The sequence below is a fragment of the Thermobia domestica genome, chromosome 1 (genome assembly GCF_964235325.1).
Source record: "Thermobia domestica chromosome 1, izTheDome1.hap1.1, whole genome shotgun sequence".
Taxonomy (NCBI): domain Eukaryota; kingdom Metazoa; phylum Arthropoda; class Insecta; order Zygentoma; family Lepismatidae; genus Thermobia; species Thermobia domestica.
This window is the reverse complement of record NC_137454.1, coordinates 114,384,135-114,397,411: the sequence shown is the minus strand read 5'-3', so window position 1 is coordinate 114,397,411 and position 13,277 is coordinate 114,384,135. Positions and strand designations below refer to the sequence as shown.

General features: G+C 34.0%; 1 protein-coding gene across 4 annotated transcripts in view; it reads left to right on the top strand.

The window, feature by feature from the left end:
* The window catches only part of Pi4KIIalpha (phosphatidylinositol 4-kinase II alpha), a 127,822-nt gene that overhangs the window by 105,601 nt on the left and 8,944 nt on the right, over window positions 1-13,277 (top strand). For all 4 annotated transcript variants that reach the window (XM_081761982.1, XM_081761974.1, XM_081761992.1 and 1 more), the window contains one exon: window positions 10,197-10,336. In XM_081761982.1, coding sequence (XP_081618108.1) covers window positions 10,197-10,336 — 140 coding nt within the window. The remainder of the gene's footprint in view (window positions 1-10,196; window positions 10,337-13,277) is intronic.

Sequence of the window (13,277 nt, the reverse complement as noted above, 5' to 3'; positions counted from 1 at the left end):
GCGTTCACCTCTGGTGCTTGGGGTCCTGGGTTCGATCCCAGCCCCCGCCAAGTGAACTTTGTGGTAGACAAACACCGTGTGCTTGGGTTTTCTCGGGGTTCTGCCGTTTCCTCCCACTTTCTTCATTCTACTATTTCATTCATTATTTATCATCACCGTCTGCTTTAGCCTAACCGGCATAACGTGGGACGTAAAACTCAGATTTCATTTCATTTCATTCATTCATTTACACATCTTGCACTTCTATTAATGCATTGCCAATTGCAATTAAAAGCTTTATATATATATATATATATATATATATATATATATATATATATATATATATATATATATATATATATACAGTGGCGGGGCTAAACCATAATTTGCCGTTTTCTCCAGTGTAAAGCTGTATTGAAGCCCATTTTATCCAATGTAAACCTGAGCGTCAAGGGGGGGGGGGCTATAGCCCCTTAGCCCCCCTTAGATCCGCCCTTATATATATATATATATATATATATATATATATATATATATATATATATATATATAACTGTTTTTTTAAAGTTTCAGTTTGTGCACACTAAAATTAATTTCACTTTTCTCTCTTGACTTGTCCTTAAGCTGACATGTTCTTCCTACGGTTAGTTCACAAGGGTTTTATAAAGCCCTTAGTTCCACCGTTCTATATTCCTGTTGCTAATGTTGATTACTTATCTATAATTGTGGTTTGTAACACTATCACACAGTTTAGTAACGGTTCATGACCAGTAAGTGTGTAATTAAGCGAATCATCATTAACAATCCGACTTCTTGTAGTAGAAATTATTTAGTTATTTTCTAAACTAGTTGACTTTCACAAATGGCTTCTTATTTGCAAAATAACGCAGTGTCACCATTACCAATTTTGTAGTCTAATTATTTTCAACGAAAGGAAGTTAATAATAAAATGTAATATGGTTGTTTGAAGTTGAATATCTATCACATTCTCGCTGCATTGACCTATTTGCAAATGGATAATGTTCGATGGAAAATAACATTTACACGGTGAAGTTCAACGGAAAATAACATATTTACACGGTGAAGTTCAACTATATAAATGCGTTTCTGGGATACAAACATTTTACGCATCCATATCACTTTTCACAACTTAACTTTAAGTGACGTAGGTTGTCGTTGTGAATTTCGCGAACTGCGAACGAGCTAAACTTTGACTTCTCACCGCGCATTCTTGATTGTCAACCGCAACTAACTCTTGTAGCTTGGTAACAGTCTTCTTGTCTTCGTGGGACTCTATAAAAAGCTTCAAAATTCGCTCGTAATGTATACACTTTTCAATGGCAAGCCTTTTTTCATTGTTCATAGCCACTAGTTTCGGTGGAAGTAAGTCAAAGCTACCTTTTGCTTAGTTACTTATTTAATTTGATATGCCATGTCTTAGTACTATAATCACAACAGAGTCATTAATTTGGATCATTTTAGTATGTGACTTACTATGTGTAGGCATCTTTTTATAATATATATAAAACTTAATGTTTATGTGTCTGTTGTGTAGACCCAAGTGACGGTGTATTTTATCTTTCCGCCATGGATGAACCATGTAGTGTTCCTCTCTTCGTGCAGAGGCATGAAACTGTACACCTGTCTGCATACTGCAAAATTTTGATCATTTCCACATTGTTTATATGGTGTGTTTTCTATTAAATATTCATAAAATAGCTATTGTACAAAAAAGGTACATATCTTTAGTACACTGTGCGTTATTAATTTAAAGTTGTCATCCTGTTGTTGTATCATTTCTTTGTTGTTCTTCGCCAAGAGTTTTCTCGGATTTCGTTTGCCTTTGGCATCTGGACAAGACGATATCCAACAGTGCGTTAAGCAATTAAATTTTAAGTTGAAATTAATACAACCTAAAATATACAATTTTGAAAAGATCAACGAGAGGGTACCACGATAGGAAACATTGTTTTATCAGAGAGAATATTTAATTACACTTCATTAGTTTTCGTGAATCTGGTAATGCTGTCAACTAAAATAATAATAATAATAATAATAATAATAATAATAAAAATTCAAAATAATATTTAAAAATATTTTCTGGTATTACATTTTAATGATATTTATCTCTTCCGCTTATCTTCGCGACCCCACCAGGTTGAGAAACCCTGCTGTAAGAAAGTGAAAATGGAGCACCGAAAAAAGTACAGGAACACGAGGGAGTTGTATACTTTTGAAATGATGGAAACAAAAATTTGTTACTGGTAATGCCTGAAAATTTAGATAAAGAAACGGTTAAAAAAAATCAAAGATTTTGTTTTGGACTGCGCAGATGTTTGTATTTCATTGGATCAGTTCTGAAATTGAAAAATCAGAGACAAGACTTACGAAAGTGTATCAACGATTGTTTGGTGTGTCAAAATAAAGTATGCTAATAGAGTAATATATAAAGAACGGTATCATGTAACAGCAGAGCTCACGAGGAAATGTGTGTGGATATTACACCAAAGAGTAGTAGCTATAGTTAAATGTCAGCCATAGACGTAAATTCGATATTTTCAGTTTTTTATGCAATGAGGAGGGCAAATATATATATATAAACAGTATCAATTTTGAAAAAAACAAATATCTTTATACATTACCATATACACAACTTACATTGTATCTAACCGAGGAGAACAATTCACGTCCAACAAATAGAACAGTTTTGTGAAAATAAGAATACAAAACATATTATAATTTCCCATGACAGATCATTTATAACATGTTACAAAACATGTTATAATATATAGCTTTTTTGCTAATGGAGTTGTGGAGAGGGTGCATAGAAACCTGAATCAGTTGATAAGACTGCAATGTCACGACGATATTAAGTGGGTAAAAATTCTACCGCAAATTATTCAGTATGCAAGTTAGTAGGATAATAACATTATTATTATTAATGTTATTATTATTATTATTATTATTATTATTATTATTATTTAGAACAAAATCTAAATCTTTAATTTCTGCTTATTCTGTAGTAACGACTTTATCAGCAAATATATTTTATAAAAGAATTGAACTTGGAAGCTATTCTCTTTATAAATCATACTTGTTTTCCTTCATTTCCTGTGGTCACAGCCTATATATCTTTCAATTTATTTTATAGTTCTTCATCAAGTCTCTTTTCTTCTTTTCAAACCAATTAATTTTTTTTAGGTTTGAATAATTTGGATTCCCAGTTTCTTTTCCATTTGAATTTCTTAATATGGTTCAATTTCTTAAAAAAAAATATCTACAACGTACGGACCACAATAACACTGCATATACTTATGTATAATATTTTTAACCACTGAAGGCTCGGATGAGCTTTTATTAAAACCAAGTCTTGATCTTTTAATTTTATCTATTTATCAGATCGTATATATATATTCCTTTCCGATATGTATCAATATGTATTCAAAATTCTGCTTGAAATTGCCTGTTTTCAATTTGTTTCTTGCAGACTTTTTAGCCATGAGTATAGTCTACGAAAATGCACATCAGATGAATAGTATAGGAATAATTCCAAAGGTTATTATCCTACTAACATGCATACTGAATAATTCGCGGTAGAATTTTTACCCATTTAATATCGTCGTGACATTGCAGTCTTATCAACTGATTCAGGTTTCTATGCACCCTCTCCAGAACTCCATTAGCAAAAGAGCTATATATTATAACATGTTTTGTAACATGTTATAAATGATCTGTCATGGGAAATTATAATATGTTTTGTATTCTTATTTTCACAAAACTGTTCTATTTGTTGGACGTGAATTGTTCTCCTCGGTTAGATACAATGTAAGTTGTGTATATGGTAATGTATAAAGATATTTGTTTTTTTCAAAATTGATACTGTTTATATATATATATTTGCCCTCCTCATTGCATAAAAAACTGAAAATATCGAATTTACGTCTATGGCTGACATTTAACTATAGTTACTACTCTTTGGTGTAATATCCACACACATTTCCTCGTGAGCTCTGCTGTTACATGGTACCGTTCTTTATATATTACTCTATTAGCATACTTAATTTTGACACACCAAACAATCGTTGATACACTTTCGTAAGTCTTGTCTCTGATTTTTCAATTTCAAAACTGATCCAATGAAATACAAACATCTGCGCAATCCAAAACAAAATCTTTGATTTTTTTAACCGTTTCTTTATCTAAATTTTCAGGCATTACCAGTAACAAATTTTTGTTTCCATCATTTCAAAAGTATACAACTCCCTCGTGTTCCTGTACTTTTTTCGGTGCTCCATTTTCACTTCCTTACAGCAGGGTTTCTCAACCTGGTGGGGTCGCGAAGATAAGCGGAAGAGATAAATTCATTAAAATGTAATACCAGAAAATATTTTTAAATATTATTTTGAATTTTTGATAGGCATATTTTTATTTTTATACCTACTGTTAAGAACAACAAAAAATAGGTCCACTAAACATTTTCAACAGGTACAGAGTTGTTTAAAAATCAATTTAAATGAAAGAGGTACGATATGTATCTAATGAGAACTGCATATTAAAATAGCAGAAAAATACAAATGCAACAAAACATGGATATTGAGAACAATTAAAAGTGAAAGTTAATGAGATTCCTGAACATGGTGCGATTTCACTAGTGCGGCAATATCCGATTCAATCTTCATGACACACATTATCAAGTCATTTAAAATACTCAATAACTTCTTTAACAACTGTCCAAGTTTTTTTTTTAAACCAAAATCAGAAATCACTTTATTTTTTATCTTATGACCCAAAATTAAGTTTTAAAATTTTCAAACGGCCTCCACTTTGAAACAGTATGACGAATCGGATTCAATTCTTGTAATACGAATGAAATGACCAAACTTCGTTTTCATCTATTTGCTTTTAGGGAAGTTGTTGTATCTATTATATATAAGAAATGGCAGATGGATACCTTGAAATCTCCGCAATAGGTATATTAAAAATCCAACACAGTCTTATTACAAACCAGAAATTATAAAGTGGTCGCTGGCAAGAGGATGTGATAAAATGGGGGTCGTGATACGAACTGGGTTGAAAACCATTGTCTTACAGTAATCACCACGATTTTGTTCTTCTTAAATTCTTCCCACTTTGAATAGAGGATGATCTTTACTCCTTAAGAAATTTGTAAAATGCAAATCTGGATTAACAGGAGGTTCTGATGGATTTCTCCTCGAGATACCAGCTACTTTATTATCAGCGTTTTAAATATGGCAAAATGTCAAAACAGATCTTGCAATTTTAATAACATCTTTATAGTTCTTGCATCCAAATACTTCATACTGAAGGCATGAGCTGCAGCCATATGGTTTATATATACAATGACATACCTTCCTAAAATGAAACTAGAAAATTGCTTACACCCGTACAAAACTGACAGCAATTTGTGCTGGTTAATGTATAATGAAAATTCATGAGTTTTTTTGCTTCTGCTGACGTATATTATGATTTCAGGATCATCTTGATTGGATGGAAATTGCGTCAAATAACTAGCTAGGCTCTCATCGCAAGCATCCGAATATAAATGCATCTGCAAATCGAACTTAGGCAGCCAACGACGCTGTTCACTAGCTTTTCTTCGATTTTTTTTAACAAATTTAATAATTCAGTGGTAAATACAAATTCCCTGTCTTTAATAAATTGAACAAAGGTACAGTCAGTTCAGCAAACTTGTTTATATGTATCCTTCTCCATGAAATTAATCCTAAGACTGCTCATAACTGTCTTTTGGTTTTGGCACTGGCAAATAATGAATGGGTTAATTCGGTTTAGAGTTTACTTTGATTAAATTTCCACTAACTGTGTGGCCCAAATCTTTATTTCATTTCTAACGAAATCACATTTCTTAAAATTTACGCCAAAATTTGTTGAAATAAATATCTGTAATAATGTTTTTAAAAGTCTAAAATGATCTTCCAATGATCAGCTAAAAACTAACTAATCATCAAGAATTTTTTTGTCAGTCTAGGATTACTTGAGAATAAATGTCTATATCGAATAAGTAATTCTAATAACTTTATTTTAACAGTTGTTAAATCATCTCTCTCCTCTATTGTTTTTTTAATTTCTTCTTTAGCAACGCACTGATTCCCACCTGATAATTCAACTCTTTGAGGTTCTGCATAAACTGAATGTACGTACATGATTTGTTCTTTACGTAAATTGAGAGTAACAGGTTGATCGAAATTATCAATTTTTGAACTGTTTAAATTACAATTCAGTACTGCCTTATGTCTAATAAAGGATGCGAATCCCAATATAAAATCAGGTTTTAAGTGTTTTAAAACTTAGACAGGTACTTGAAAAATACTTTCATTAATCATAATAATTGTTATATGGTATCCTTTTACTGTAAAATTTTCGTTACCTGCGGATTTTTTTAACACTAAAGATATCGTAGGTTTTAATTTGGCTGAAGGATTTTTTAAAAGTAATTTTCTGCACTTCATAGTGCAGTATATTACTTTCAGAATCTAAGATAATTTTTATTTTAGTGTCATCTATATGACAGTCTAGTATAGGTAAAGGGTAGGTATCTACATATCTACATTTCTGGTTTCACTTTCCTCATTTATTACAAAATCAACCGATAATGGCAGTAGTTCTTTTCTCAAACCAAAGTTTACTGCACTAGACCTTGCTTAATAAGTGTTTTATACATCGTCATTCTTTATTACATCGTCATTTACCCTACCTTGGTTTTTGTTTGAGGAGGAAAATTTATTTTGGCAGTCGATAACCCCATTTACATCTAACGGCTGCCAGATGCATTTCTCTGATCAATGTTCTGATTATTAAGTTTGCCTGCCATTCCAGATTGATTTTCTCTTCCAGTTCTTGGCGTTTGGTTTCGGATATTAGCATAATTTGGGAAAATCGGGGAAGATAGGTATTGGTGGTGGAGAAGCACCATAATATGACCCATTCTAGTCTCATGGATTATTCCTCCAGTCTCTAAAGTTGCTTCTAGGATTATTATCTCCTCTATTAGAATTATTATTATTATTATTTTGTCTATATCGGCCTGAATTATTATTGTCAGATGGACTAGGTCTATTTTCATTGTAAAATCTACTCTCTCCTCATAAAATCTACTATAATTATTATTCCGGTTATTAAAGAATCTATTAGCATTATCGTATTCACGAAAATTTCCCATAAATCCTTCAGTTTGACAAGAAATATCCGAAGTTTCTCTTTTAGTACGTTCATTAGGTAGTACTATAACTCGGTATACATTATACCACACACATATATACTGCGACCACATATAAACTTTTCAAATCATAACATGACTAAGTGATGTGAAGAAAAACTTGGAAAGATTGAATGAATAATATTAATATACAAAATTTTCAACAAATTACACTATTTAAAAAAATAACACTGTAGGAAAAATTAAAAGAGTTTCCTACAATCTAAACTTAAATAATAAAAATTACTTAATCAGAGATTACAAATTAAAATTATTATATAAATTGCGTATATTATTTGTATCCTTAAATGACGTAGTGAATAATATATTTCTAAAATTTACACAATGATATTCAAATTATTGATTGGCATATTAAGCTTGGGGAAGGAGTGCCTTTCACAACGACAAAAATAGCAGAAAAGTTAGGAAAAAATAAAATCACCCAGTGGGGTTCGAACCAGGTTTAAAAGCATTGAATCAGCAGAAAAACTACTCAACACACATAGCTATTAAAACAACTGTAGAGTTTTCCTCCAGTTTTATTGATAGTTAACAAATTTCTTAACAACCCTTCTTTTTAATTATTTTTTTAAGGGGTGTGTTCTTTAATCACAACAAAGATTTCTGCATTTGCGAAGGTGCTATTTTCTAAAAGTACCATTACATTAAGTTGAGTGAGTATTTCAAACAGCAAATTGTAAACTGTGTTCGGAAGTCTTGTTATTTTTCCATATTACTTCGAATGCGATGTTGCCAAACTGACAGTTTTAAGGGACTTTAAAAAAAGTTATGTTTTGGAGAAGTACATTGTTCGTTCAGATACTCTATAGCAGCCACATAATAATGATTCTACATTTTCGGTAATTGACAGACATGCTGTCTTCCAAAACTTTCTAGTATCTACTTTACCATACTCGGAAATAATAAATTTATCAACTATTTGTAAAAAGAGTCCATAGGTATCGTCTTTGTCGGGGGCTGGGATACCGCTCTGTATAGGAGTAAGGCATCCTAGTTTGATCCAACCTTAGATTGTGTCCGTAGGATTTTTCGTGGAGTATTCACATTTCTTTCCATATTTTCATTTTAATGGTTTCCATTTTCATCAGTCATTTTTTTCTCTCTTTCCCTATGATTATACGTACGTTAAAGTAAAAATTCACTTTCATTTCTCCCTTATTATGTACATTCTGTTTCAGTGGCGAGTTGAAGATTAAAAAGCAACAATGCTGTAAGTCCTTTTGCCCAATCTTTCTGTTCTAGGTACCAGAAAAAATTGCCGCTAGAAATTTCCACAAATGAGAACTAGAACAAAAAGATAAACAAATAATATATGTAATTTATTCAATTATAATAAGGGGAGAAGGAAATACTGGTAAAGTGAAAATGTGGGAGGGAACGAAGTACCTCGATATATCCTACGGATACGATTATATGTGTATATACAATATACGGAGGATTATGATAATAATGAAACAACTGTAGTTTGCAAGATCGAGGAGGAGTGAAGAGGTAACACTGAAGATGGGTGTTCATCTCCTAGTTGGTGTTAGTAGTGTGTTAGCTGGTCATCTGTAGTACGTCAAGCAGGCTAGAATAGAGGCGTGTATTGAAGCGAGCAGATGGGGGTGATGCATATTGGGTTTCAGAGAGGTCATTTTATAGATGCTCAGTTAGTTGATGCAAGTGTGTGTACGGTACCTAGTGTGTTAGATGAGTTGCGAGGAACAGTGTCCAAGGTGATGATGGCGTACAGAACTCACTATAAAACATCAGCGGAGAATGGTAATGGACGGAAGAGAAACCTCAGTAACAGGGGATCACCGAAAACTGAAAAGGTATGTCACTAGGAACCATAGAATGAATGCAGCAAAAGTTACCTCAGAACTTAGTCGGCACTTGGAACCACCAATTGCGACAATCACAGTCTGATGATGCTACATAACCTGAAGATTGCGGACTGTAGTTTCCAGACTGTTGAACACCGCCAACAACGCTTTAGCGCGTAGAAAATAGTGCCGAGAGCATGCGCTGTGGTTCTCCAATGATAGAAAACGCATAATATGGTCCGATGAGTCCTCATTCACATTATTTCCATCAACAGACCATGTAAATGTTTGTCGGACCGCTTTAAGAAGCTTACGTTTCAATCTCTCTCCACCTTATCGTGAAACTTGGCGGCGGCTTTGTGATTTTGTTCGTTGCTATATCCTGGTATTCCATGTGACCTTTGATTACTTTGACAGGACGCCTACTGCTAGTAAATATGAGAACCTTTGAGGTAACCATGTGAATCCTGTGGTCTAGGTATTTCCGATTAATGACGCCATGTTCGAAGATGAAATAAACGAATTAACCCTGCTGGAGCTGTTAAGCCGTGGTTTCATGAAATCGGGAAGAACTATAGCATTCACTTGTCCTTCCTAATCCACAAACATAATCATAATTGAACACATATGGTCAGTTCTAAAACTTAAACTCCTAATTTGGTATCCTATTCCATCCTCGTTGTCAGAAGTAAGCACTGCAGTGCATGAAGAATGCTTCAAAATTTCTCAGGAAACCATTCATGACTTCTATACCTCCATTCCAGAACAAAGCATGGCTGTTCTACAAGCTAACGGTGGTTCCATTTCGTATTAATCAAGTAAGTTGAATGTTCAAGTGTTCCCATTATTTTGATCATCAACTGTATGAAAGTTAGTAAACATGTTACCTGTTAGGTGTTTTGATCGCGATGATATTCAAGCATCATGGAAAGGAAATATATAATAGTAAATATCATTTGGTTGTAGTCAGATATATGTTTGTTTCCTTTTTTTCCCCTTCCGTGTATTAGTTAAAATTTTTGTGAGGTGTTGAATGTAAAGTTGAAAATATTAACCTGAAGTTCATTCATATTGTTTTCTTACATTTACTAAACAGTTGAACTATTGTATATTCAGTTTGATATTGTTTATTTTATTATTTTTTTTAACAGCAAGATAAAGGTTTCGATAGGCATTTGTTCGAGAGGCAAATGAGTGTGATGCGTGGTCAGATTCTTAACTTAACCCAAGCTTTAAAAGATGGCAAGAGTCCTGTACAGCTTGTTCAGATGCCTGCAGTTGTAGTAGAGAGGTAAGTTACAACAGTATTTTTATGCTAGTCATTTCCGATAGAAACTATAGCGTAACAGTAGTAACTAGTAATACCTGGATGTAGTCATGTTTTGACATAGACATAGTGTTCCAACTAAAACAACAAATTTTGAAATCACATTAAGTAGAAATGAAACCCACATACCAATAAAATACTAAAACAAAACAGTTTTGTTATTGTCTTTTCATTATTTATTGACTTGTTGCATAATCTCGTACAATTTTTCTATCAGGTAACAATGTATATTTATGTGTTCTTGAACTGCGTTATGATTGACTCCTTACAAGCACTGTTGCGAGTTTTCAATTTCATATCTGAGAAATCTAGCAGTTGGTCTCGGAAAACTATCAAGTTGAGTTTTGAAGACTGATTTTATTCATAAACGAAATTCCCCACAGATTGAGAGAGATCAGAAAAGATGGTAGTCTAACAGACGATAACTATTGACGAGCTAGATGGACAAGCAAGGAAACACAACAGCACGTTGAGTTTTCTAGTTTTGCGTTTTCTAGTACATAGTAGGTGTACGGTTGATGAGTGATCGTAGTCCATCATCATGGTCACGCGATCATATGGATCAGAGAGCCTCAGTAGCACAGAGCATTCTTTGTCATTTTTTCTCTCTAAAGGAACAATTTTCCTCTCTATTTTCTCGCTGAATCTTTCCAGTATTACGCTTGAAATATTTCTAAGCGCTTTCATTATACATATTTAAAATTAAATTCGAATAAATATATTTTTTTTCGCACTTGTAGTTTTTAATCTTCAGTTTTATTTTTAAAAATAATTCTGAAAGAGCAAAACAAGTGCTTTGAATGATGTACAAAACTAGTTTTCTTTCTCTGCCTTTGGAGAGAGAAATTACGAGTGAAAACGCTACGAAATTATGCAGTAACCCAATAAGGAAGAGAAGGTCGAATGCGAACTCTCTCATTTAACAGCTTGTCATCGATAAAGCACTGAAGAAAATAAGGTTGCAGATGACTATCATAATTATAGATTATAAAAACTGAAATTCTTATGCTCTTATGATTGTCAATGCATATTTAACAGAATAATTTAACACTAAAATGTGCGTAAAATATTATCCTAATGAATATTAATCCATCATGTAGGCAGTCATATTTAAACAAATTACATGAACCATAGACATTGTATAAACTGAATCACTAGTGTGTCTTTCATTTTCTTTTATAGAGTCCAATTAGCCTGTGTATACTCCGTAACTATGACAACTGAAATCCTTAATTTTCCTAATACACTGTCCTTGGTATGAAAAATAAACAGCTTTCTCTCTCTCATATGACACATAAGCAAAGCTTCTTACTACTACCATGCCTTTTCTTTTTATAGTTCTTGAAACCACTATTTCCTTATACGAGGGAGAATCAAATGAAAATCGCAAGTATTTTTTTCCACTGTTTTACTGCAGGGAGAATGTGTGTTTGTACAATATTTTTCTACATAGTCCCCTCCCAGTTCAATGCACTTACGCCATCGAATTGGAAGTGCGTCGATACCGCATAAAAAAATTCTTTTGGTTGACGCTGTAGCCTTTCGTGCACCGCCGATTGGACGTCTTCACCATACTTGAAATTCTGTCCTCCAAGGTGCTCCTTGAATGGACCAAAGATGTGAAAATCTGATGGTGCAAAATCTGGCGAGTATGGCGGATGTGAAGCACTTGAAGTGTAGGTCATTGATGGTTTTCATGGTTGCACGAGCAGAATGAGAGCGGGCGTTATCATGTTGATGTAAAACACCTGCATTCAACAATCCCCTTCGCCTTGTGCGTATTGCTTACTTCAAATGGTTCTTCAGAAGGTCGGTGTAGGTGATACTAGTCATTGTGGTCATGGGGTCATGTAGTATTCCAGAATAGGACCATTCTTATCCCAGAATAAAGTCAGCATGACTTTCCCTGCAGAGGGCTGGCTGCGAAACTTCTTTGGTTTCAGCGAAGAGGAATGTCGCAATTCTTTGTTTCCATGTTTCATCTCCAGTTGAAAATGGTGTACCCAGTTTTCATCCTCAGTGACAATGTGAGCTAGGAACTCCACACTCTTCTTTTCATAACGCCTCAGCGGTTCTTGACATATGTCAGCCCGAAGATTTTTCTATTCCTGCGTCAGCTGTTGAGGAACCATGTGGCGAATACTTTTCCGTAGCGGAGTTCGTCATGCGCTGTGTGTTGTACTGAACTAAAGCTCATATTCATTGAGAAGCTGTTTCAGCAAGGGTGACACGCCTGTTTTCCTGAATAAGCCGATCTGTTGCGGCCATGGACTCCTGTCACAACACGATGAGCCTGACCTGAGCAGGGAGCATCAGTCAACAGAGTCGTACCTTCTGTGGATATCTTGTAGCACTCGTAGACTTGCCGCTTTGACAAACAGTTGTCCTCATACTTCGTCCTCATTCTTCGATGAATATCAATCGGTTCCATACCTTCACTCCATAAAAATCGAATAACTCCACGCTATTCCTACTTGGTACAACTGCGTCGTGGTGCCGCCATGTCGAATCAGCTGTAATTCAGCTCTAACCCCATCTACCGCCACTGCTTCGCCCTATCAGCTCGGAAACACGTCGAGGACTGTGCAAATCTTCAAACGCGTCGGTTAAAAAACAGAATTTTAATGGCACTTCCGCGGTTTTCATTCGATTCTTCCTCGTATAACTCCAACTTGGACTTCACTCGATGAATATAATTAACCACTTTTACACTTTCATACGTATTTTTGAATCTCTTTTAACACTACTTATCTAATGATATACTCCTGAATTATTTCGGGTCTTCGTATCTCTTATTCCGCCTCAAATCATCTTCCTTAAGTGTTAATTCCAAGGACAATATGGATTTCAGATTTCTTCATTTTCAGCTATATACAGGGTGACACAAGGAACTGTACTCATTTTT